The 27860-nt window shown below is 41.8% G+C and overlaps 1 protein-coding gene across 27 annotated transcripts in view; it reads left to right on the top strand.

Annotated features, from left to right (window-relative positions):
* Positions 1–27860, top strand: part of celf2 (cugbp, Elav-like family member 2) — a 210065-nt gene that overhangs the window by 124249 nt on the left and 57956 nt on the right. For all 27 annotated transcript variants that reach the window (XM_032589660.1, XM_032589658.1, XM_032589657.1 and 24 more), the window contains one exon: positions 14703–14785. In XM_032589660.1, the coding sequence (XP_032445551.1) occupies positions 14703–14785 (83 nt within the window). The remainder of the gene's footprint in view (positions 1–14702; positions 14786–27860) is intronic.

The raw sequence follows: 27860 nt of genomic DNA, 5'->3' as shown, positions 1-27860 counted from the left end.
ATGGCCCCGCCTCCCCGGGTTGAGCCTCTTCCCTCCCCGTCCTTCAGCTCCATCAAATCTCCTGCTCAGTCTTCAGCAGCCTTGAAATGAGTTGTTTTTATGGCTGATGAGTCAAGAGCATCGCGTCGTCGGTGGGGAGCCACATATCATGCTTTTCATTCTTCTGCTCAAAATGACATTCTCTCTGTCTCTGCGCCTCATCTTTTCTTTTCTGAGAGGTGAAGGCGTTGAGAGGAAGTGTTTTGATTGAGCTCTTCTGGCCTTGTTATTCTCTGCTGCTGCTTTCTGCTGGTTAGGTAAGCCGTTTGGCCTCATCTGCCTCCGCCTCACTGCTGAAATTTCAACTGTGGCCTCTCCAGCTCCGCTCTGTTTACTTTAATTTAGCCACAGTGCTGGGCGGAAAAAAACATTTGGGGCAAATGAGCCCTCCTGGTTCGCCTCACGCTGACCCACAGTCTCTGTTTCGTGGTAAAGTAGCAGCTCGGATCGGTGCGAGCTCGTTAGTGTCGGTTCTGTCTGCATCCTCATTAGTCGCCTTTTCTGTCATTCCTGAAAGGAACCTGAGCAGCAAACGGATGAAACAAACGCGACGTGATAAAGTCTCTCTGAGGACGCCTGGACCGGATCGTGGGAAAACAAAATAAATCCTCGTTAAATTCTGGGAAATTAGTGTTGTGAGCTGGATTTGAAAATGACAGCGCTGCTTTTCTGATTTCGTTCTGCGAGCAGAAGTTAATCTGATATAATCTAACTTAATAAACAAGAGATTTGATGTGAACGGAAGAGTTATTGTTTCTGTAATGCCGGCTCACATCTCTCCAGGCACTGCGAAGGCTTCATCCAAGAAAATAATCGTGTCAAACCTTAAAAATCACTTAGACGTGTCTCTCTGCACTTGTCGTTTTTATACCTGAAAATGTTGTTTTCTTCCATCATGCAGCAGTGAAGAAAACTGTTTTCCAACGAGTTTCTCTGGATTTCTCTTGTTATTTTGAAGATTTTTCTGAAACTTTGTTAGTATCGAGCTTATAAATTATTCATCGTAAATCTTCGTGTTAAATTGTTCATCGTTTCGGTCGCTTTAAGGTGTGAAAGTCGAGGCTGCGCTGCAGCTGTTAGAAAGATGAAACCTCAACGTATTTTCCAATGAAGCATTAAAGAAAAATATTTAATACTTGTCAAGTTTTAATGCAAGATTGTTTTTTATTTACAAGTCCGGAAGTCCAAAACCATAACAAAATTTTTGTCAGAAATGTAATAAATTAGATTAATAGACATTAAGTCCTCCACTTAATTTTGTTTTTACACACAAATAATTTTTAGTTTGTTCCTGTTAGTTTACTGACAGGAACAGAGGGGAGAAAATTTAAAGCTAAATGTAATTTAAAAACACACAGTTCAAGAAAAAACATTATTAAACATAACATTAGTTTGAATTGGCCCTGGAGTTCCACAGGGTTCAGTTCTCCTGTTTTATGTTTCTACCTCTATGCTGATGATGCACAGATGTTCATACAAGTTTCTTATATTAATTACTTGAATAACTCAGGTTTTGTTTTACCTTTAGCTTTAATAATAATTGCATTAAATGTATTTACATTTTCCTAAGCATACGTGGATATTGAGAGTGACAAATAAAAAATGGAAAGTAAATTTTTGATAAATAAAGACTCAGGGGTGTCAAACTCCAGGCCCCAAGGGCCGCTGTCCTGCAACTTTTAGATGTGCCTCTGCTGCACCACCTGAATAAAATAATTAGGTCATTAGCAGAACTCTGGAGAACTGATCCACACAAGGAGGAGGTCATTAAGCCGTTTCATTCCAGTGTTTTGTACCTGTGGCACATCTAAAAACTGCAGGACAGCGACTGGAGGACTGGAGTTTGACTCCTGTGTATAAAGCGAAAAGCTTTGGATGGGAAGACCAGCTGTAAAAACCTTTCAGGAAATGAAGAATCAGAAAAAACTTTAACTCAACTTGACGGATGTCCTCCTGGTAGAATGAGTTAAATCATGTTTTATCTGGCTGAATGCTTAACGGAAACATTTGGAGGTTTGTTTGTATGAAACTGAGTTTGAATAAGGTCTGACCTGATCCAGTGATGATTGCCTGATTTCTGTTTGTACCGTTATGTTTTTATAGAGCCAAAACACCATAAAAATGTGTTAAAATTATTATAAATTTGAAGTTTTCACCAGTTACATCAGTGTGAAATCACTCTAATCCATTGGATAAAGTGTTAAACATGTTTCTCTACAAAAATATGTTTTAATTTGACACGAAATTATTACCAGATGTTGGTACAAACCAAGGTATTCTGCTCATAAAAGTAGATCACAGCAGATCTGTCCATAATTACTGGTATGTGTAATAAAGTGGAAAGGCTGAAGCTTTTAAAACCGAAAGAAAAGCAGCTGAGAAACGAGAAAACGACTGAATTCTCCTTCCTATCAGAGCAAATTCCCAGCAGCTGCGATTAGCGCTGATAAAGTTTCTCTTTAAGAAGCGCCTCATCATGAGTTCAGTTTTCCTTCTCAACCTCATTAATGTTGAAGTTCCAGATGTTTTTCTAAACTTCTGGATAAGGAAGTGAAAAGACGTTTTTATTTTCTGCACTAGCTGCTCTGCTTCATTATATTAGATACATGTAATGGATTTGCTGCTTATTGAGGAAATCCTTTGTTTTCTCAAACTGCAAAGTATAATTTTAAATCAGATCTGGACCAACGCTGGATGAAGAGGAGTAAATAAATGATTAATTAAAGGATTTAATTCCCACTGAAAGCTTTGGCTAAACTACAGTTTTTCTCATCAAACCACTAAGTGGTTATCAGTGGATTGGTATAATCCTCCACTCATTATTAATTTTGTCATCTGGTGTCTGAGAGCCTGGAAAACCAAATTCCTGCAGCAAACGCCAGTCGTTTCCCTAAAACCCAGAAATATCCGGATCGCTGCTTCGCTTCCAAAAACACAAACTTTAACTGATCTCTTTAAGCCTGTTTAGGTTAGTTAGAAGCCAAAATTAATAAACTGCGGGAGTTGATTTGGACGTGAGCTTCGTTACTTTGAATAATCTCCCAGATTTTCCGGTTTGGTTCCAAAGTGTTAATTGGGTCCAACATGAAGCTGCTTTTCGTTGTTGTTGGTAAAATCCCAGGTCTGTTGTGTATATGTGTGTGTCTATGCCGACGAGGAGAGGCCAGGGAATATTGGTGGCGCTTGTGTTGGTTTAATGTGTTTGGAGTTAATAACCAGATGACTGGATGAGCGGTGGAGGAAAGAGGAGTGAGTGAGAAATGGAGCAATTTGCCATTTTGTGCTGAAAGAGAGACAGAGATGCAGGGAGAGATAAAGAGAGAATGAGACAAGGAGAGCCAGAGGGGTAAACAGAAAATGGTCCTCTTGCTAAAACACAACCTTAAGCTCCATGACGGGTGTGTTGCTGTGTGTGTGTGTGTGTGGGTGGGTGTGTGTGTGTGTGTGTGTGTCGGGGTTTTGGCAGAGGATGTGATATGTCATTTATCTTAATGATGCACCATAGCCCACATGAGCTGCTGAGACACACACAATAAGTTTAATGTCTTCATTAAGTGGCTCTTTTCTGCACCAAATTCTTTGTGCACAGCGTGACCTGGAAATAATTCAGAAATATGGAAGTATGAAAAATTAACTGCAAGCCACATGGAAAGCAAATACATCATGGAGGGAATATCAGGATGCTGCAGATCCAGCCTGCAGGTAACAAGGAGGTGACGAATGTTTTACAGCAGAAGAGAAAAAAGTTTTACAGGAATTAATGTGAAACTGCAAAATCTAAATTGCAGGAAGTCAATTTTTAAGATTTTTGGAGAATGTTTGGAATAATATCAACATATTTTACCAAGCAGACATGTCAGATTGTGTCATCAGGGCCTTAAAATGACATTTATTGTCCAGTTGATAAGACTGGACAGGCTTTAGAGATCATCACAGGTTATGATGTGAAGGCTGTGGGCGGAGCTACAGACAGTATTAATTTCACAGATTATATTTTCTCCACCATGTTGTTTTGAAAACAACGAGGCAAACCGGAGAGCTGGGCAGTGAAACTCCAGTGGTTGAGAAATTAAAAGGTCAACAATAAAGGAGAAATAAAAACATAAAGATAATCAAAGTTAGACCAAAAATGAGCTCTGGTTGTTTTCCTGCTGTTAAAACTAGAACATCAGAACTTTTAGTACTAATTTCATATTGAGAAATTACAGTAAAAACATCATTTCAAACCAAGCAGAGGTCCTGGGACGGATCCCAGTGGGACTCCTGCAGGGACAGCTGGACGTTTGATGCTTTTCAAACAAACAATTCTTAAAAAAGAGAAAGAAACGTGATTTTAACGTAACAGTGGAAACATCGGATCAGAAACGTGAGGTAAACGTTCGCCACGCCTGAACTCCATCTCCTCTTTAGCACTTTAACTCTTTTTTGGAAAAGCCAAAATCTACCTAAAGCAAGAGTAAAAACTTATTGCAAAGTTGAGGAATGTTTTGAATTTTGCTGTTTCTGATGCAGCAGCTGAAAACACACATAAAGAAGAACTAGATGAGAAAACAGTGTGATTTGAATTTTGATTTGAATTCCTGAGGAAGGATTTCAAAGTGAATCAAAGAGGATTGGAACCACGAAAAGCTAAAAACCATAAATACTTCAGACACCAAATGTTTAACACACACAGTGGAAACATATCAGTGCAGAAGCTAATGTTACTGTTATTCCTAATTTCTGATCTCGGGGTTTCATCCTCCCAAGCTACACTTTTTAAAAAATATTTCAGGTTTGCTCTTTATAAATTGAGGTTAATATTGTTCAGCTTGTTTGAGTTGATCACAAATAGACATCCTTAATTTTGCTTTCTCACATCTAGCTTTTCCAACCAGCCTTTCCCATCAGATGTTTGAGCTAGTTTGTTGTTAAAACCTGCATCTCCCTGCAGAAACAAACCAACAGATGAAATAATCTCAGACTGAACCTCAAACGTTTGACAGAAATGTTGCACAATAATCTGTTGGTCTGAACGCCGTCCTGCTGCCTTTGACTTAAATGTCGTTGTGATGTATAGAAGGAGATGAAAACAGGAATCTGGTGAAAACTGCAGCCATGATTCCAGATAAACGCTCAGGCAGAGAATAGAGCCTCTGATTCCCGATCGGCTCCGGTTCCGCGTCCAACCGCCTCCCCCCGCTCCGCTATGGCAACGCCGAGCGAACGCCGCTCCGTCCAAAACAATTATCTGCTCTAATGGATTCGGTTGAGACGGGGCCGACCTGAGACGGGGGACTGATTTATTTCATTCTTTCCTAAAGCAGAGCGGCCAATTATATTGCCTTAACTAGACGTTGGCTTTTTGAGTCGCTACCCAGGCCCAATTACAGAGCAGCTGCAGGTGGGTTTTAATGGGAGCTTTTTTTTCTGTGGATTTTCAGCTCATCTGGGTTTTTTCCGGTTTCTGCTGCTGCATGGCTCAGCGACGGGGAGATTGCTGCTTGGTTATGAGTGAAGATGCTTTGTGGAGCACTTTGGGTCATCCAGACGTTGGCTTTGGTTCCCAGAAAAACGCCTCTTATTGTCTCTGCGGTGGGGGGGGCTGGTGCTTCCTCGCCAAAGTAACCAGTGGATTGTATAGATTTGTGAAGTGCTGTGAGTTGGACCGAGTCCCGCGTTAACAGGATTAGAACGTCGGCCAAACGCCCGTCAGAGAGGCGCCATTGTTTGAAGCCTTCCACTCATCCGCTCTGTGTTTCTCCATCGGTAAATCTCTTCTTTATTGCTCTGTCAGATCCGGACTGCGCTCCCCGTCATTCGCTGTCACTCACAAATTACACACATTCAGGGGCCGGACGCCGAGCGGGGAGGGACACAACTGGCGCCACCCGGAGGCTGTTAGCGCTGTTAGCACCCGAGGCCGGGTGCTAATAAACAGCCTCCGGAGTTTATTGTGGAGGGACAGAATAAACAAAGTTTTACTGTATTATAACTAAACAAACCATAATGTAACCGTTCAGATAAAAATAACCATGTTTATTACTACAAAATAAACAGTGACGTCTATAAAATTTGGAGTAATTATGTTCAAATTTGCATAAACTTTAGCTCACATGTTGCAGAAATCGAAGGTTTCCGATCTCTGATGTCTATTTATTTAAAGTCAAGTGCAGTCAAATTACTTTTATAAATACTTTGTTCCCCAAAAAGTTACTCAAGTGAATGTAAGCAGTAAAACTCACTAATGAACATACAGCAAAAAATTAGACCAAAATATTCCGTTTTTCTGGTTTTACTCTTTATGTTTAAGTAAAATGAACATTTTACTCTATGAATTACTGACAACAAGCAAACATTTAATATTTATTAGCAGAAAATAAGAAATGGTCAAAATAACAAAAAGATGCAGAGCTTTTAGACCTCAAAAAATGCAAAGAAAAAAAGTTAATATTCATTTAGAAGCAACAACACTGATGTTTGAACTCAGGAGGTTCAGAAATGAATATTTGGTGGAATAACCACCAGATTCAACAGGGTTCAGTGCAGAGGTCTCTTCAGAGCTGCAGACAGTTAGTAGCTAACAGGCTTAGTGTGATATATTATCATTAGCTAGTCATCATTTATCTGCATTAATCAACTCAATTTGTTAATTTAGGGGGGGAAACTGCAAAGTTCTGCACAGCAGCAGCAGGTTTAAAACCATCTGAGTGCTCATGTAGTGTTTAAAGGCGGCTCGGAAAAACACATTACGACATGTTGACGATGGATTTAACTTTCGTAACGGCTGAACAGAGTCACTGGGAGACAGAAGGCAGAGACACAGAAGCCTCTACTGGAGCAATAACTGAAGTTAGCAAATGTCAGGTAAAAATAACAAAACAGTGTCCAGTCCAGGGGGCCACAGCCCCTAGTGCCCCCCGGTGCCGCCGGGCCTGGGCACTTCCCCCACATTTAATACCCCCCTCCCCTTCCTCTGGACCTGCAGGGCTTTTCCCCATGTGCTGATTCAGCCTCAGCAGACTCAAACCTGCAGCTGTAATAAGAAAAAGAAGATTTTAACACTTAGAAATAAGAAATTATGTAAATTTTTCAAACTATGGATACAGGATAATTTCATCCCCTGAGACCTGCAAATATTACTCTAATAAATCAGAGGCAAAGATTTCCAACACTTACTGGCTTCTAAATTTCCTGTAGATAAACTCAGCCTGAATAATTACAGCCTCGTTTTGAGAAAAGTTTTTACTTCCAGGACAATCTCAATGAAAATCTGCATCAGTAACAGAGATTATTAATCTGTTTGGATTAGCAGCAACCTTAAGAGATGCAAAAACATCAGAGGAAAGTTTTTATTTTAAGTTCAGCCATTTGTTTTCTTAATAATTCATGTAAATCTTTTATTTATTTATTTTTCTGTTATTTGAACAATTATTCCCTCTGGGAGGATTTTTGCCTGATTTTTTATGTTGGGACAGTTAATATAATGCGTAACCATGGCAACAAGGTGTTTACAACAGTAGGAACTGATTAGCATCTCAGAAACTTACATAAGACCTGAACTTTGACCGTCCTGCCAGCCGTGTTGGCAGCATCATGATGTGGGGCTGCTTTCCTGCACAAAGTAGACGAGTTAAAAAAATCCTTAAAGTTCACCAGAAACCTGGACAGCTTGAAGTTTAGCAGGAAAATGAAACGTTTCCGGGCCTCACTGTGAAGAAAGTCCATGAATTAATCTCAAACATCCTAAAGACAAAGTGATCTAAATGAACCGTACCGATTGTACCTAGAAGATTCAGAGCTGGTTTAGTTTGGTCTCTGAAGTATATTTAAATAAATATTAGTGGAAGTGTCTGTAATTGTCTGTAAATTCAAACTTGTGCTCCAGTTTTTATTGCATCATCATGAATATGGATTATTATTCTGTCTTATTCTGAGGTAAATGACTGCAGAGCGATAAACTGAAGAGTTTCTGATTATTTCCATCTTTAAGACTGAAGCTGCTGGAAATGTTTTATTCTCTGGACGCATCCGGAGCGCGTTTCTCTTTCTCGTTCTGTTTTTTTTAACTAAACACCAATTACTTATCGCCACTTAAACTGCCGGCTTGAATTGCTACCTCGGAGCAGATTTTTCACAATTTCAGCCGCATCATTTTCAGCAGGAGTTCATCCTATTTCAGCACAAAGGAAACAAAAGGGCTGTTATCAGAGCATGCAGGTCGGCCTTTATAACCTGTAAACGTTTTTCCTTTTCTCCTCTCAGCCTGAAATGAGGATTCAGTGTGGAGTGATTTAGCGTTTTGCACGGCGACGTTCTGAATACGTGATCATAACCTGTTTATGTTCCACATCAGCGCAGGGATCTGGGATGCTCATCAGCTTCTTATCCACTTCTCACCTGGTTTTATTGGCTGTTTTCTGCTGTTTTTAAATGTTTTAGGGCAAAAAAACATGAAGTGAATGGTTTCCAGTGGTCAGGGAAGGTTATAAAGAATATGTAGAGATGAAAATCTGATGGTATTATTAGTAAAAAAAATCTGAATTTCTAGAAATATTCAACCAGAAAATGCAGAAGAAGAAACGATTCTCTGGATTTAAAGGTTATTTTTGTCTTTCATGAATTAACTATGAAAACAAATTACAAATGATAGGAAATATTTTCAAAAACAGTTTTTTATTTCAATCATCCGTTTTGTGAGTCGTATAATAGAGCATTAGGACCATGAGAATGTTAGTTATGAAAATATTAGCAGAATAAAGACCAGAAGAACGTAAAGAAATAAAGTTGTTTCAATGAGAAAAGGCCTGGATATTTACTTTTTTATTTTTCATGTTTTATATTTTTCATTCTCCTAATATTAAAAGTTTATTCTCATTGCTAAAACTTTAAAACTGCCTGACTTTGATATTTAATTTTATTGTAGGTTTGACTTGAATTCAACGTCCAAATAAACTGAAACTATAAACCTGCTTGTGAAACAAGATGGCCGCCCTGAACTCTGACCTGTGGAAACCCAACGAGTTTATTGGAAAACAAATTAAATCTCCAAAACCCAAAGTTTGGTAACTGGATTTCTGAGTAAAGTTCTTCTGGGTGTTTTTGGTTCTTTTCAAACTTAAAGTTTAACTTGGTCTCTGACGGATCGGCTCGTTTCCTCAGAACTCTGCTGGGACTTTCAGCCTTAGTCACACTGGAGGAACCGACTGCATACAGTTTGTCTTTTCTTATTTTCAGCAGAACCCAGTGGAAGCTGACACTCAGAAGACGTGAGCAGAACTTGTTCTGATACTTTCTGATGGGAACGTCGGTCAGGCTGTGAAGTGTCCACCAAGAAAGCACATGATTGTCCTCTCAGGCTTCACCATCTTCTTGTCAGAATCTGATGCTGAGCACACTCCAGCTTTACTTTGTTCAGGATTTGGTTTCCTGGGAGCAAAAAGCTTCTGACATTTGCTGCTTTGCTTCTCGGAATGACACGGTTTGACTCGATTCTGCCTCTGTCGCTTTCGGTGTTGGCTGCTTTTCTTTGATTTGCGCTGCAGATGGTAATCCTGGAACAAGATTAGCTGACCATGAAACTGCCATCTCTGCTTAGAAGGGGCATTGCCCTGTGAAAGTCTGCCTCTTTATCTCAGTGTGGAAGTGCAGCTTCTCATCAGAGTATAAATAGCAGGTTTGCATTTCATTTGGTCACCTCGGGTCGGTAAAAGACAAAATAAAAGGCAGCTGCACATCATTCATGCGCAGTGCTTTCTGATTTGTCTCCTTTGCATGAGCATGTTGTTCTTTTTTAGCTTTATCCTCCTCAGTGGCGACACCTGTGAAGGTGATGATAAAAGCCAAGCCTGACGGCGCCTGCAGAGGAAACTCAGAAAGCTATTTTCTGCTCCGTAAATACTTGTATTTAATTTCTTTACGATGAAAACAACAAAGAATTCACTTCATGTAGCAGCTTGTTCAAGTCCAACAAACCCTGAATCACCTCATCAGCAGTCATTCAGCTCTGGTGGTACCGAACCGTTTGTTCGTTCTGCCGTTCGTTCGTTCTGTCGTTCGTTCTGTCGTTTGTTCGTTCTGTCGGTCATTTGTTCTGTCGTTCGTTCTGTCGTTTGTTCGTTCAGGTGTTTCGGAGGTGAGATGCATCTTAAAGCTGCAGGAAATGTTAATATTTGATCTCTGGATCTTTTTCAGCATATCTGTGGATTTTCTCTCTTCTTAGGAACCAGTTGCTGTTTCTGTTGTAAATGTTATAAATGTGCACAAAATACACTATTTTACAGTTGCATTGTTTCCATTAAATGAGAAACACAATTAGAATCACGTGAATAAGTTTAATAAGTCATTGATAAACACGCTGCTCCATCGTCCTGCTACCACTTCCTGTCGTTTTCTTCTTCATGGTTTCATGTGACTCGTGATACTAAAAAGTTTTTCCACTGCAGTTTGGATTCGGCCAAAATAAAACGGCGAAAGTTTTAATCAATTTTTTGTTTTTTCTTATTTATCGTTTTTCCATTAAGCAAATCTACTTTTGAAATGTCAGATCTGATGTGAGCGGCTCACCTCGTGTTGATCTTTCTTCAAAATGAACAGTTATTAGCATGATTAATTTAAATTACTGATACTGGTAATTATTTGATGCTAATGTGTTAAAAAATGACTATTTTTAAAATATTATCTGTTGAGCTTCAACGCCATGAGATTCGTCATTTTAATGTTATTTTACATGATTTTTTAAATCAGTATTAAGGATTTAATATTAAAACCTGTTTTTATGGTTTTATAAGTTAAAGTTTGCTGTAAAATGTGGAAGAAGTGAAGGTGAATCTTTGCGCTGCATTTGGGAATGATTTTAAGTAAAAGCTGACATGTGAGGTCGATTTGACCCATCAGGACCACCATAGCTGCTGCTCAGTTGTTCCAGAGGCTGGATGTGTTGACAGAAACAGGTTGGGGAGGGGGAGGTCTTCGCTCAGTCAAAGGCCGCCTTTCAGCCTCCATGAAGCATTTATGAACCGGCATCTCCCTCCTCTGCTCTTTATTCTGTTCACAACCTCTTCCTCCCCCATCCCTCTTCTTCTTCTTCTGTGGTGCACACCCTCTGCCCTTCTTCCTCTTGTCCTCTTAGCTCCTCTTCCTGTTGTTCTCTCTCTCACACACACACACACACCCACACACACACACACACACACGCAGCAGCCTGTAATAGATTTACCCTCTCCTGGAGTTTGTGTGCGGTCGTCTCTGGTGTGTATTTTTTGAGAGTCCCTCTTCAACAACTCAAGCAGAGCGGATCTCGGCGCTCTGAGCCTCTCTGCCTCAGAGTAAATGTTTGTGCTGCGAGAAAAGACTCACAAAAACCGCCGGAAGAAGCATTTATGCCAGTCGGCAGCACATTTTTAGCACTTTTAAAGCGTGTTTGTGTAAATGCGACGCGTCGCTGTAGACAGACTCCTCAGATAACTGTGTCACTCTGTGACTCACTGCAGGTTTTTTTTCTGCGAGCGAGTGTGCTGACTGTTAAACAGGTGGAAGTGACACACCCGGGTGTGTGCGTGTGTGTGTGTGTGTGAGGTCCGCTCCTCTGCTCTTTGATCCCCGTCCTGACAGCCCACCACCTGGGACGATCCGCCACATGCTGCATGGCTCCAAGGCGCGGCGACGGCTCGGGAATCTCAACACGCGGCGGCGGCGCTCCAGCCTCGGCAGCCAGCCCCCCTGCATGCTATATGCCGCCAGAATCGCTAATGCTAACACCAAAAGCTAACCCTCACATGTCCAGCTCTGCAGGAAACGCCACTGGAATCGTAATTTGTGGCTAGCGGCTAACACTGTTTATTGGAATTGCAAATGGCGCACCGGGGGCCAAAATGTGAACACCGGTGCAACTGGAATGATAATAGTAGTAATGCTGCGGGCCGAGGCTACGCTAACAGCTAACGTGGCTCCAAGGCTACAGCCTGCTTAACTTTAAACCAAACACACCTCGGGCAGCTTAAAGTCCAGGCTTTGACTGGGCCACTATTTAACCTTCATTTCATTATTTTTTGAGCCAGATAAACATGATGGAGCAGCTTTAGCCTGTCAGTCAGGTTCTACCTGATTATTTTTAATGTTTATTCCACAGTTTGTCTGTGGAGCTGAACTCAGCCATGTTATGAAGCTCGGTGGCCAAACCTTCACCTGTGTCGGTTGCTCAACAGATTGTTGCTAGGCAACCAAAGAGCGAGGGAGTTAGTTGATTCCACCAACCTGTCTCTGATCCCTCACTCTGGATCAGAGTCAGAGATATTCTACACATTGAATATTCCATCAGATGTAATATTTATTGATCTATCGCGATATTTATTATCCAGCTCTATGTTAGATTGACTTATTTTTCTCTCCACACATGCAGACAGCAGTTTGGAGAAAACACCAATCAGTTGGTTGTTCAACAATAACTGAACATTTTTCTGTTGAGTCTTTATTATCCAATCGATGTAGACATGATCACAATACAAACTTCAGCCTAAAAATGAACCAAAGTATGAAAAAACCTAAAGAATATTTAACTAAGAAAAACTTGCAGACACACTCTAAAACTGACTCGTTGTGTTTTCTGTCTTATTTGAGCGTTGGTGATTGTTTATTAGAAAATATCTCTACTTCTCTTGTGGGTTTTTTGGTTTTTGCTTAGTTGTCATTGGACTTCCATACGCAGCTGACTGATGACTTTCAGCAACAGGTGGGGGAGGAGGAGCTCTTCTGTTTGTGTATGTTGCTTTTTATGCTCTTCTAAGTCTAAATTCCTCCTTCATCTTGCTGATTGTCCCATTAGAAGGCGACAGGAAGTGACACGCGGTGGACTGTGGGTTTGTGGAGGTGAAGCAGACACTAAGCCCGGCGTTATCCGTGTTAATGCAGCGGCGGGCGCAGCGCGGCGCAGCACAACGCGGTGCAGCGGCATCCAGCTCACGTCGCCGGTGCCAGGCGAGGGGCCAGCTGCTCCCGCAGGACGCTGCAGGAATCCAGATCCATTTCGCTCCCGGCCTCATCACTGGGACTCTGGGACGGCAGGCGAAACCCGCTCCAGATGCTCGCTGCTGGACGGCAGGGCGAGCATTACCGGCCGTCAGAACCAGCAGCGGCTCCGTCTCGGTCCGGCTGATTTGATTTGTGCCGGGAGCACAACGGGAAAACAACAAAGCAGATTTAAACAAAAGCGCTTTCTGCTCACCGCTGGACAAATAAACAGAAATTAACAGATGGCAAAAACTGGATGCTCCAGAACGACGATCCGGCAGCGGCTCACCTGTGGCTGCGGCGCGATAATGGGATATTTACCTCTCTAATAAAACCAGCTGATGTTTGATGCAACACACTCTCAAACCCTCGGTGTGTAATGTATTCTGTGCCGCATCCTCAGTCTGGATTCAAAAGAACTTCTAAGATCTTTTTATGAATTGATTCAGACAGAAGGATCTTCAGATTTTCGGACTCAGACCAACAGACAGCAGATGTTTGCAGAAGAGCCACGCCTCTCTGTCTGGCCTCCATGTTTTCTTTCTGGGGTTTTTGTATGAATGTGCAGATTTCTGCAGAGCCAGACTGCAGCTCTTCTCTTCCTCTGCAGGGACTCAGAAACCTGCTGCACTTTGCATCTTTCTGTTGGCTTTAGAGGAAGAAATGATGTTTAATGTTTGGGATTAAATATAATCCATCAGGTCAAACATGATGGAGTATGGAAGGAAACCGAATATTAATAAATGCCCTACTGATAATTTTCCATAATTAAATGTTAGATTCTTCTGAGGACTTTTGTAGGTAAAAGTACAATAAAAAAAACTGAGTACAGAAATTAATCTTCAAATAAAATATGGAATAATAATTTAAAAAACTGTAAAATCTTTATTATTGATAATATAAATAATTATTAGAAATGTTAATATTTTTATTATTATAAATAACAATTTGTAGTAGTAGCTATAGTCATTATAGACATACATATAAAATAATATAAAAATATGATATAAAATATAATTATAGTAAGTATTAGACATAATAATATTGATAACGGTAGTAATGTATTTTTATCATTAAAATATTTTTAACAACTTTTTTTCCCAAAATTTTAAATAATTTGACTGTTTTGTAAAATTAATCCAAATTAATCTTTAGGGACATTACAAACATTTTGAAGGAACTTCAGTTCACAAACTGTAATATTTGGTCCATATTTAATGTAAATTTAACAGATTTCTGCCGAGAGAAATGATCAGTTATTTTATGACTTGAGGAACAAACAGACCATAAGTGTGAATTTGTAGAGGCTCTCTGCTTCCTGGCTTGACCTTCATGTCTGTAATTACAGAGTAAATCAGGTCAGTGAAGGCATCGCTTCCTTCTGCAGCTTTCCTCTGATTGCTGCAGGATTAATGAGGAGGAAGCTGCTGCTGCACCGTTTCTCTGCGTTTTATTTCGTGTTCCTGCGTCTCCCCGCGAGCCACTTCCTCTCGACTCGACTCATCAAGCTTTGAAACCGATCCAGAAGCCTTCTCGTCATCTCGGCGCTGGATGTTTGTGTTGTTAACATTCACTCAGCGTCTGCAGGTGTCGACAGGTGATGCCAAGCAGATGAATATAGAAGCTGCTCTTTGTTGCTGATCCCTCTGCTCTCTGTGTTTCCTCTGTCTCTCCAGGCTGCTGTTTTGTCACGTTTTACACAAGGAAAGCTGCCCTTGAAGCCCAGAATGCACTGCATAACATAAAGACCTTAACAGGGGTGAGTATTTGTGTCTTGGCTTCTCCTCTTCCCACCTTTCGCTCTAATCACACACTCCCAGCAGCGCCCTGAGGCGCGCTCGCCCCCGGCCTGCGTGTGTCGCTGAGATTACCTCCATGCTGCCACGCCGCATTTAGCAGCGGTGAGTGACCGGGCGCGCGCAGGTGAGCAGCCGCCTGTCGCAGGGAGTTTGTGTGAGAAGCCTGGTTGTTGATAAGCAGGGAAGCAGATGCTGAAGGAAGCCGCCGCTGGGAGTTTGTTGGAAACAAATACTCCTGTTTGGAAGCATTGTTCCTCCAGAGGAACACGCTGTGAATGGCGTGGAGCTCGGAGCCGAGCTGAAGGTGTCTCCCAGCTGGATAATAACATTAGAAAGAGCTGGATTTGTTTTGGTGGAGCTACAGGAGTCAGAGATGTAATGTAGTCTCTTTATTGGGCCTGCAGAGATGCAAATTAAACTTTCTAGCACAGTTTTAACATCCAGAGGTTCCACCAGGACTGCTGGTCGTTCCTCTAAAATCTTCTCATTCTCTACTGTAGAAAACATGATTATTTTTAGTAGTTTCCTTTATTTACTCAGGTTTCTCTTGTTCAGATCACAGAACAAGAGATCAGCAGGACATCTCTATAAAAACAAGCTTATAGAGGCTAGCATGCAGCAGTTTGTTCTAACGAATGAGTGTCAGTTTGTCACTCAGTATGGAAAAACATTCCTGACAGATTACAGCATCTTAAAAAGTCATAAAGGGACTTCCTCCGTCTCCGTCCTCTCACTAAGCTGCTTCTAAACGACACACATCCTGTTTTACTGTTACACTGTTCTCATTTAGACAAGAAATTATTTGGCTTTTAATGAGATATAAAAGTCGTTAAACCAAGAAAAGACACACTGCTCTCCTACTTATTTCCTTGCTCTTCTGTACAGTGTTACTAGACTCAGTGGGTCAGATGGGCAATACGACTCTCTGCTCAGGGCGTCACTGCCCGGGGTGGCCTCTACAAACCTCTGCAAAAACAGAAAAAACAATCATCTGATGTCATCAGACATATATTTATGTCTTTGGGTTAATTCCCACCAACCCAGTTTATTCTGCTTTATCCAACTCCAGTCCATTAGTCTTGAAAGTCCGGTTCGTTTGGTGAGTGTGAACGCATAGCCAAACTAAAGCAGTAAACTCTGGTCCGCATACAAACCTTCAGCTTCCTCCAGTGGATCATTGGATCGGCCTCCCGGGCGGTTCAGGAGGGAAGCTGGGAATCCCTCAAATTCCCCGTATGGAGCCAGAATGCTGCCACTTTCTGTGCTCAGAGGGAAGCGTGTTAATTGCGAGCGGAATAAGAGGGTTAAAGTCAGCCTGTTGATCCGTCCGGTGATCCGCGGCTGGAGGAGAGAAGCAGCCTGAGGACAGAGGCAGCAGCAGGTTTAGGATTACAGGACATGAAATCGCCTCGGTAACGCCGTCCTATCCGCTCCGGTCAGGTAAACCTGCAACCTGCTGAGAGTCGGAGGAAATGTTCATCCTGATGCAGCTAAACTGAACCTTCAGATCCTTTGTCTGTACTCCTGCCAACATAACCAGGAATCTGTTTCTGTAACTGTCTACATTTATTTACTGGACAGTTTTATTTAGAATTTTCTTCAATATGTAAAGCATAATATTTCTCAGGTCTTGTTACAAATATTTGTGCAGAAACTGGTAAATATTTTCTTCTATCCTATTTTAACATATTTATGATCAAATCAGAAATAGATATACTAAGGGACATGTTTCAAACTCATGGCCCGGGGGCCAAATCTAGCTCGCTTTAATATTCATGTGGCCCTCATAAAGCGAACATTCAAGATAACAGTTCTGTGCTAAAATATAATTTTATCATCAAATCGAAGCAGTTTTTCTCCTGTGGGTTTGAACAGCTTCGCTAACTGGTTTTAGCACAACCTGAACACAATGACAGGCTTCTGCAGCGTCCAATCAGATCGGTCTTTAGAAGCAGAAGTTAAAACTCAGCAATCCATGGAGGATGTCGTTTGTGCGTCAGATTTACAGGTGTACCAGAAACATGGAAATACAAAGGTTCCCAACGGAACAAACATTTAATAAATTGCATTAAAATTTGTATTATGTTGAGATTTATGTAATTACATAATGAAAATCAATGAACAGCAAAAACTGCAAATAACAGAAGGAGTGTAAACACTGATGGAGTTTGTTTCTGCTTGAAGGAAGGATCTGTGATGACGCTAATTTGTTCACCTGGGATGCAGCATTTCTCCAACAGCTTCGTACACGGGGTGCAAAATGTGTCTAGATTATAGGTCCATTTATCCTAATCTGCAGAACCTGTAATCTGTATTTAATCTCCCATTTTATAACTGAGAATCAGCAGAGAAAAAAATCAGGAATCGTTGATGTAATCCATCTTATTTTCAACGTAACCTTTGCACTGAGAGGCTCTGCAGCTTTTACATGTTGGCTGCGAGGCGGTTTCAGTTTAAAAGGCTAATGGAGCGGACAGAGAGAGTTTTATCGCCTGTAAGACAAACCGCAGGGCAACACGACCCACACGCCTCTTCTTTCTGCTTGTAGAAATTTCCACAAAGCATCAAACGCAGAAATTGGCGTTTAAACCAGGAATGAAAAGCTTTTAATCCCAGTTTGGAGGGTTTTGGTCTCATTTTGCTCCGTGCTGCTGAACCTTGAGGGAGCCGTCCTCTGAGGACCAGATGACACTGATCAACAGCTCAATATGTCCGTAATTAAAGCTGCACTGCATTCATCATGTCGGAGATGCACAACAATGACTCGCGGATGTCAGATCGTCCCGTATTGACTGAGAGATATGCTTTTAAATTGAATAAACCGCAGCGCGAGGATCAGCAGCATGTACCTGCAGCAGACACAATCAATAGCAACATAATAACGCCGAATTGATGCGGTTTTGTTTCTGATTTCGTCTTTTCATAAATGCTTCTGATTCGACGAGGCTGAAAAGGTTAGGGGGTGGGGCTAAAAGCCAGCGCTTGATGAGGAGTCGGGATTAATTGCTCAGAGAAACATGAAAACAAAAGGCAAGCAGGCGGAGCAGGCCGAGAGCCGAGCCAGAGATTAGTGGAGCTGATGTACGGACGGACGGGGAAAAGGTGGAGTGGAGCGCTGCCGCTCGCCCGAGGCCAAAGCAATAAACGGGCCGCCGTTAAAAACCAATACCTGCTTATTAACTCGCCCACTCTGTGAGCTTGTAAAAGCCAGTGGAACAATGTTTGAGTTGGCACTCTTCCCTTCCCTCGCTCTATCGCTCTTTCCAAACCCAAGAACTTAACAGGGAGAGATGCAATCAGAGTGGAAAGCTGGACGGGGCCCAAACTGCAGAAAGGACGCTGGTTCTGCCAGCGGCAGCCATGTTGGATTGGGGCAGAAACGCTCTTCATGCTACCAGTCGCTGCACTTAAATGTGTCCAGATATGATTTTCATGTATGCAGATCTGAGATATTAAACAATATTTAGTCATTTCTCCAAATGATGAGTAAACTTAAAACCTGCAGGATTTTTTCCTTTTTTTATGCCTTTTTTGATGGCATAAAAAAGGCATATTTTTTATGCCATCAAAAAAGGCATAAATTTTGCCTTTTTACTCACAATTTTGACCAATTGTGAGTCTTATTGTTGGAACTTCAGGTCCAACTTGAAAAAAAACCTTAAAATAAGGAACCAGCCTGCAGACATTTCTTCCATCATGAAGTAATAATCACACATCATGATTTATTCAGTTTGTGAACCAGCTGCCATGCATAGTGGTGGTGGCATCATGCTGTGGGCCTGCTAACATATTTAGGTTTCTAAATTGGTCTTTACCAGCCTGCAGCTTAAATGCTATTTAAAATTCCTGGAATATCTTTAAAAAAAAAAATTTTTTTTCCCTGAAAAGCAACCAGTTTAAAACATTTTACCAATTTAATGAAACAGATAATCAAATATTCAGTTAGAATGATGACAGGAAATTATTAATGGCTGCAAAGAGCATGTTGAGGTAAAAATAAAGGAAAGGAAAAATTAAACTTTCTACACCTTTTGTTCTTCTTTGTCACCATCCTCCTCCTCCTCTTCTTCTTCTTCTGTGCTTTGATTCCACATCACATCCCCCGCTTTTCTTCTTCTCCTCTCACCTACGCCACATGCTGCGTTCATGGGCCCACAAATAAACAGAAATGTCCGCAATCAGAGCTACTCAGTCAGGAATGGGACTCCATACTTGCCCAACATTAGTGTCTGACTTCACCTATAAATTTCTGGAAGAATGGAAAAAAAATTTCCAAAATATGAGGCAACCATTAAATAAATAAATACTTAGATATTTTCTGTTTCTATTCAGTATGAATGTCTTCTTACAACCCGTCATTAGCAGATAATAAAGCCGTTTTCTAGACATCTGTCTGCTTTGGGTTGGACTCTCCTCGCTTCGTTAATGCGCCGTCACGACGCAGCGCAGTATAAAAAATAAAAAAATAAAACGTAGAACAATAATGAGTGTTTCTGTGAAGACAAACAGAGCCGACTGTTTTCCAGCTTTCCCTGAACTTCTCCTAATGACCCGCTAATGAAGGTCGAGGGGGGTGGAGACAGAGTGTTGCCTGGAGAGCCATGTGTTCATCCCCACCACACACACACACACATACACACACACACACACCCCCCTTCCATAACCCATCTATCGTTGGGATTCATGCGCCGCCCCCCGGAGCGATTTAAAGCCATAAGACCCGACCCCTGCTGCACGGCCTGCCTGCCTCTAACACACACATCCTCCGCTTTCATCTGCAGAGAAAATATTCCTCAGCAGTTACTTTCACCTTTTTATTAATTTATTTTTCTAATTTCCCCCTCCTGATCCACTCCAACACACACACACTCACACACACTCACGGCGAGTTAAAAGCTGTCAGCCTGCCCGTCAGACAAGGTTGTTTTAGATTTTCCACTAAATTGAACTCTTTCATTAGCGGCTGACAGATGTCTAAATGCCCCGTGTCCCCTGATAACCACCCACCCGGCTCCAGACGCCCATAGAGAGGGCCCCGGGGCCGCTTGTTCCCCATCTGAAGCGGGGTCGGAGGGAACACGGCGGGCCGGATGGGAGGGGGGAGCTAATCTAGGAAGTGTCCTCTAGAGCGCCCTCCAGCTTGGAGCGTTTCAGCCTTTTATCCTTGTTTTCTTCTCCATCTTCTTGGATCTCTGCCTCCATCTTTTTGTCCTCGACGCAAAAATAGAGAGAATCTTTTCAAGGATGTAAAATCCTGACAGAAAGCCGGGGAGGCTTGGTCACGTGTCGGTACGGGATCACGCCGATCCCGTCCTTGACGTGGGCGGATCAGAGCGTGGGCTCATTAAAAGCCGCCTTCGCGCTGAGACCACACACGCCGGTCCCCGCTCGCCTTACCTTTCTGCTGCCGAGATAATTAGCCACTCTTCGGCGGCACAACGCAGGCCTCAAGGTTGTGTGTGTTCCTCCAACCAAAAGCACATCAAAGCCTCCCTTCAAAGCCGACTGGATCTCAAGCAGGGTTAAGGTTTAAAAGCAGCAATTTACAGTCCAAAGACATAAGTCATTTAATCAGTCGGTTATTATTTCAAGTCAGCGAACGGCGCTGCAAACAGACTGTAAGTGATAATGTGCATTATCGGTCTCAGTGATGTGAGAAATCCTGTCCTTTCATGCGAAAGGCCCCGTGGTCGCAGGACCCCCGCTGCGCCGAGCTTTGAAGCCGACGCGAACACTTGCTTTGGAGACTCTGGCTGCGTTCACGCTGCAGGTCTGAGTGCTTATTAGATCTGTCAGAGGAGATGAAGGCCAAACTAAGTTAGGATGACACATCATTTGTCCAAATGAACAGCTCCTACTGTCACAAACGCCACGCTGACACCAGCGAACTTCAGCAATCAAAGCCAAACTTTTTAAATAGTCTTAATTAAACAGAACAAATAATAAAAGATTCACTTCTCCCCTGTTTGATTGTAGATAAATGAATGGTGAAATTGTGGAAAGCTCAGCTCACGCTGTGGGATTTTAGATATCATACATCATGCCAAACTGTGGAAACAGTTTATTGAGTGAGCCAAGTCACGCTGGAGGATGTGAGATATTGTAGACACTGGAGAAAACGATCAAGCAGGCGCTGATGGAAATGCTGTGATTATTGATATCAGACCCTGGAGGCATTTTTATCAGCTGTTGCCAGAGGATATTTATTTATTTTTCTTTTTAACTCATAATTTTTAAGTCGGTTCCTTGAATTAAACCGTCTAAACCACAGGTGTCAAACTCCAGGCCTGGAGCCGCTGCCCTGCAACTTCTAGATGAGCCTCTGCTGCAGCACCTGAACAGATTAATTAGGTCATTAAGGTTCTGGAGAACCGATCCACACCAGGAGGAGGTGATTAAGACATTTCATTCCAGGGTTTTGTACCTGTGGCTCATCTAAAACCTGCAGGACAGCGACTGGAGGACTGGACTTTTCCACCCCTGGTCTAAGTGGCATAAAAACTCAAATTGGCTCCTAAAGACAAAAATATATCATTGAAAGCAGTGAAAAATCATATTTAATCCAGCAAAAACTGACGCATTTATTAACCCTAAGGTTTAATTTAGGGTGATTCACAATGAAATTAATATTTTTATATTACATATTAAAATTTTACACCCTCTACTGATAAGCTAATGCTAAAAGGTAACATCAGCTAACTGCACTGCAGGAATAGAACAAGTAAGTACATCCAGAAAAAGACATGCAAAGTTTTTAGCCGACAAGGCTAACACAACAGTGTTGTTCAGAAGTAATTTGACTATGAGGCTGACAGAAAAAGACAGGAGGGTGGCTATATGCTAGCTGCGCTAACGACAAAAGATAACATGAACGACACTGATATAGATGGCGGACAGCGTACACGCTTCGTTCTAAATGCGCGACGCTTCGTTCTAAATGCGCGACGCTTCGTTCTAAATGCGCGACGCTTCGTTCTAAATGCGCGACGCTTCGTTCTAAATGCGCGACGCTTCGTTCTAAATGCGCGACGCTTCGTTCTAAATGCGCGACGTTTCGTTCTAAATGCGCGACGTTCTAAATGCGCGACGCCTCGTTCTAAATGCGCGACGCTTCGTTCTAAATGCGCGACGTTTCCGGCGCTTCGTTCTAAATGCGCGACGCTTCGTTCTAAATGCGCGACGCTTCGTTCTAAATGCGCGACGCTTCGGTCTAACTTCGCGAAGCGTCTGTGAACTTCATTTTACTCACATAATGTTTCAGTGAAAGCAACAAGGCTTCATTCTAACCATTTAAAGTTTAAATATCTTCATATTGTAGCGTTTGGTCTTGGAGAAAAGTGTCGAGTGTTTCTCTTAGTATTGGCATGAAGTTGAACATTTTAGTTTCAACGCTGAATAATCTGACCTACTGTTATTTATGAGCTGTACTATTCCTGCATTGTAAATGTAATATCAAAAGGATTATTTTTTCTACCAAAATATTAGTTGGGTTTGTAAGAAATTAGAATTCAAAAGAGAGAAATCTAGAAAACGCTGTTGATTTGATGAAATATTGAAATAGATATTATCTTACAAATTTGAGTCCAGCTTGCATTTTTTGTTCTTCCTATATAAGCTGCATATGTTTTTAAAACGGGATAATAATGAATGTTGTGTTCATGAAACCATCAGTTCTTCCAGATTATATTTTTCTAATTGAAAACAAGAGAAGGAAATAAATATAAACTGAGCTGTTTGCTGTTTTCATTCTGATCTCTCTCTCCAGAAAACGGCTCAGGACTTAGAAAAGCTTTGCTTATTCTGTATTTTGTCATTTTTATTTCATTCTATTAATAATCCTGCACCAACGTTTTTATTTATTTATATCTTTGTTGGTCGTCTTCACGCTTCAACAGCTCCGGCTTTTTGGCAATTCTGTTACTAATCTAAAAAGTATCTCTAAATTATTCATGAAGCATTTAAATAAACACTTTTATTTTGATATATTTCTCAAGGTTCTTGTTTTAAAGTGTTTAAAGAGCCATTTTTGTTGACTAGGAGCCCATTTCATCTCTGGCTTCATGGGATAGATGTGCTGTTTTAGAGGAGAGAATCCCAAGTGGTCAGTCATGCAGACACGCTGTAAACAAGCCCCCTGTTTTACCAAACACATTTGAAAGGCAAATAAATTTAATGCCCAATCTGCCTGCTTTAAATATTTATTGGTCCCACTCGCTCTCCACTTTCCCCAGCCGGCTTTTCCATCTGATGACTTTCCAAAGGAGAGATTTAAATGAGGGAAATAGAGCAGGATGCTGCTTCAGACTCCCAGAACCTACATGTGTATCTAAAGGGAAGACAAAGCGGTGGAGCCACCGACTGAGTCTGAGATTTTTAGTGTTTTTCTTTCACCTTCATCTAGTCTGAATTGCCTCGAGGTGCAGACTTGTGCAATCATCCCGTTGCTGTTCCAGGTTCGCCACAACTGAAACCCATTGAAGAAAATTAAAGACAAAAGTGAAAGCAAAAATATTTCCATTAAAGCTTCATATAAATACACCAGGCAGTGTTTTCACGTAAAGTGTTTTCTGTAATATTTGTGTGACCCAATAGGAGTGTGGTGGTGTATTTCTCTCAGGGAAACAGCTCTGTTCCTTTGACTCTCATCCTGTTTGTGTCTGATGTCCCATTTTTTCAAAAAGCTTCATAGAGTAAAGATCAAACTTTAGCCGTCCTGCTGCAGAGATGCTTTCAGGTGCAGTGGGACACTGAAGGACTTTAGATTTACAGGCAACTGAATGCTAAATAAAATATTTCTGTTGAAACTGACAAAATCTTTGTAAGAGGTTTTTAAATGATTTGTGTGATATTAAACTTAGTTTGATCTGAATGATTTTACCAATTAGAAAAAGAATCGACTTTTTGCCAAGAAGGTGATTGGTTTCCATCAGCTCTGGTTGGTTGGAATTGGCTTTACTGTCGGAGAAGCTAACGGTTGTAGTCAGAGGGAGCCGGAGAGTCGTTGGCTGTTTGTTACGCAGAGCGTAAGCGGCGAGTTGGTGGTTGGTCAAAACGATGAAACTGCAGCAGCAAAGGATATTAAATGCTCCGTGTAGAGAGCTGTATGCCATCAAACATTCATGTGTTATAGCCTGGAGGATATTATGCAACAGGCTGAAGGGCTTGGAGCTCGGACAAATGGTTTCTAGGAAGGCTGACCGGTCGGCAGCGAGCGTGTGTGTGTGTGTCTGTGTGTGTGTTCTCGTCTGTAAACGCTGTCCGCCTCTTTACAAATTATTTAGGTCCATAAAAAAAACAGCAGCGGCTCATTCATCACACACATTCCCACAGCGGTGTCATTACAGAGGCTCATTATCGAAATCAATTCAATTAAAGGCTGTAATTGGTAGTAAAACCCAAACGCTACGGCAAGCAGGAAGGCAAACCTCCGCCACGTCACGCGTGTCCGCTCCTCTTTAACTACAGAAATATTAATAGTCTTCTTTAAATTAACTTCCCATCTTCCCTCTGCATGTTGGTGGCGCCGTTTAAGTGTATTGATTAGCAGGAGGAAGAGGATGGAGGAGACTGTAAATGGAGGCTAACGGTGTTAAACACTTAGCGGAGTCAGGGTGGAGGAGACGCGTCATAGCTAATACCAGATCCTTCAATCAGGCCTCACAGTCATGTTGGGTTAATTGTTTACCGAGCTAAATGAAGTGGGGATAATTAAGAGTAACTGTGCTGCTGAGGAGAGGCCGATCGTTCAGAACGCTTCAATTCAGTTTGCTAAAACGCTCTTCATCTGTCCGGTTCTGGTCCAGTTCCTCCACTTCTACTGGCCTGGTGGAAAAAACTCAAAATATGTTCCTCTTCTGCACCATCCCACTGTGAGTTTTAGAAAGCTTTAGAAAGCTCCAACCTCTTCAACAGCAGGCAAATGCGACCCAAATCCGACTTTTTCCCTGCAGCGTAAACGGACCGATTCTGATCTTTTTACCAGAAAGATCCGATTGGAGCCGTGGCCATGAGTGGAATTATCCTGACGGTTTTCAAAATGTCTGCAGTCTGAAAATCACGTCGCATTTTACGCCGTCGACGTGGGACGTGCGTCATAACTTTGCACCAGAAGAATCCAGACGTGGTAAATCTGGACGTAAAAAGCCAGTTTGCTTGTGGATTGTGGGTAATGGTTGTCATGGAGACGCGGTGACCCACCAGATGTCTCTTCTTCGGTTCTTTAAAAGATGTTTAAACAGAAGATGAACTTTTAAAATATTTCTTTGGGACAGGAGATGTTTTCTGGTCTTTCCTGTTTTGAGTAGTGAAACAAATGAACTTCATATTTCAACGAAGCAGGAAGTTTGATTATAGAGTTTATAAAAACTATTTCTACTCTTTTTTAACTTATTAATCAATTAGGATCAACAACATTTCACTTTTATGACAAAAAATTACAGAAAAAAGCTTTTATTATGAAAGTGAAAATAATGAGCATTAAATAAAAATATTTAATAAAAAGTTTTATAAATATTTAGTATTTCCACATGAATTTGTCTCAATCATCCTGCAGTTTTCTTCCATTCGCCCTGATAAACTCAAGTTGGTATAGATCAGCTGTGAACAGGTCTGGGCTTTGACTAGGCCAATCCGATCTCCACCTTGTTTTTTCAAATCATTTCTTTGATGCTCAATGCTTCGGGTCGCCAACCTGCTGGGAAATAAATAAATACTTTTTATTAGCACTGTAAGTAATTAAAAAAGGTTTTTCCAGGTTTTTAAAAGTCGTTTTAATTTTATTTCCAGTTGAGAATAAATGAACTGAAGTCAGATAAAATATTTTATCATTTCCAGTGTGAAGTTAGCGAGCATTAAACCAGTTTCTTTCTCTACGTTTAGGACTTTCTGTCACGTCTGACTTAAGAAGCTGAAAGCATTCGGTTTAAAAGCGTCAGGAAGAGTAAAAAAAGGACTGAAGGTGTTGAGAGGAAGTGAAAGCAGCAGGATTTGTTTTAACTTCCAGATCCATAATCTCCAAAGCAAACTGCGCCGGCAGCCAGCAGGCCACTGGAACGCCGAGCAGACCTGAGTCGATCCAACAGGATTCGCTCTGACATCAACATCTGGGTCTCTTTGAAGCTTTGATCAGCTCACATGACAGCCGCACACTTTAATCCGAGCAGACACACGTTCGCTGGATATTTTTAATCTAATTTGCAATTCCTGTGAATCAGAAAGCTGTGATTCCTCCTCACGGAGCAGCAGCTGATGAAGCTCACGTGTCCAGGAGAGGAACAAGCAGAACAACCAACAGAAAACATGGATTACAAACGAGCGACACAAAAACATCTCATCATTTCTGGGCTGAGAATCTATCGACCAGTTCCTAAAACCTGTCAGACAGTTTATTTGCTGAGTTACGCTAATGAAAACATTCCTGTTCATCTGCTGGTCTCCAAGTTGGAAAGATTTGTCTAGAAATCCAACATGGCCGCCCCTCCTCCCCCCCGTTACTTTAGATTAAGACTGCAGTGAATTAGCAGATCGGATGTGAAAATTTTAATTGAATTTGGACCTGATGGATTCATCATCATTTGTTTCATAAACTGGAGGTGAAGAGATGAACCGACATGAATGGAAGGCGGTCCAGGTCCCACCAGAACCTTTTTTCTTTATAGAACGTTTCTGAATACAGCTTAGAATAAACCTGGTCTATTAAATAATTGTCAGAAAGTGTATATTTGTATAAAAGAGCAAATCTCTGCAGATATTATTTCCAGTTCAGTGATAAATCTCATCCTGCCGGAGATGTTTCTGTTTAGCGAAGTGAACAGGTGCAGCTTGGTGGACGTGTTTGTCCTGAAGGAGACGTGATGAAGCAGAGAGTTTTCTGAAGCGTCCTGAGCGGTGATGACTGTCTGGAGGTCATTCGTGTGGATTTCCACGCCTTGCTGGGTGTTTTCCCCTTCCAGCTCCGGCTCCGTGTGTGAGCTCGGACGCTCTCCGTCATCGATATCGAGCCCCGACTGCGAGGGCCATCTGTCTGACTTTGACCCAGCGGCGCTCCGTCACACCTTCACCACAGATGGACGACAACGTGTGTGTGTGTGTGGGTGTGTGCGTGTGTGTGCGTGTGTGTGGGTGTGTGTGCGTGGGTGTGTGTGTGTGTGTGCCTTCTGCGTTGGGTGGCTGTGTGTGTTTGAGAAAGTCTGCATTCATATTTGGTTGCTGCCAGCGCCGGGCGCACAGATGCTGCAGCTCCTCCTGCTCCTGGACCAAATGACCTTTGACCTTTCCAAGCACCGGCGTCGAGCAGGAAGACGTCTGTGAGCATTAGCCCAGAAGCAGCAGCTCACATTTGGGAGGTGAGGCGCTTCCAGAACTACTTAACGGAGACGGTTCATCAGCCGGTCCAACAGAACCAGGAAGGTTCCGCTGATGCTGCTTCACTAGACGGTTCAGCTGGCAACATTTTACTGCCCCACAATTCAATTTTACTCAGATTTTTGGGTCCACGATTTGATTCAAAATCGATTTTTGAGTCAAAACAATTAATCATAATCATTTCTGCTGAAAACAAGGATGACAAAAAAGATCAAAGTGATGAAATGTTGCAAGTTTTATAAACCATGAATAATAAATAATAATGAATAATAAATGAATAAACCAGAAACGTTTCCTGAAGAATCCGATTCAATCCCAGACTTCTCACCAGTTCAGATTTTGCTCTTTCAAAGGAAATGTTGAGTCGCAGCAGCACAAATCCAGATAAATGAAGCTATTTATAGCAGCCATTATTCTCAGCCATGTAGTTTTAACCAGTAACAACACGGCGGCTCAGCAGCTCATTATTACCAGTGTGAGCTGGGACCAGGCTGCACATTAATATGGAAATTAAATCCTAATCGATTTTTCCAAGGTATGCATTTAGCGTGTTTTCCTGCAGCGCTGGCCGCCGCGCATGCTGCAGCCTGCAAGACGATGATTGAAAACAAATGGAGACACTTCAGCTGAAGAGCATCACAGATGCACGACGAGCCGATAATCAGCTCCTTA

This window comes from Xiphophorus hellerii, chromosome 17 (assembly GCF_003331165.1).
Source record: "Xiphophorus hellerii strain 12219 chromosome 17, Xiphophorus_hellerii-4.1, whole genome shotgun sequence".
NCBI classification, from domain to species: Eukaryota; Metazoa; Chordata; class Actinopteri; order Cyprinodontiformes; family Poeciliidae; genus Xiphophorus; species Xiphophorus hellerii.
This window is presented reverse-complemented; position numbering and strand designations above follow the sequence as displayed.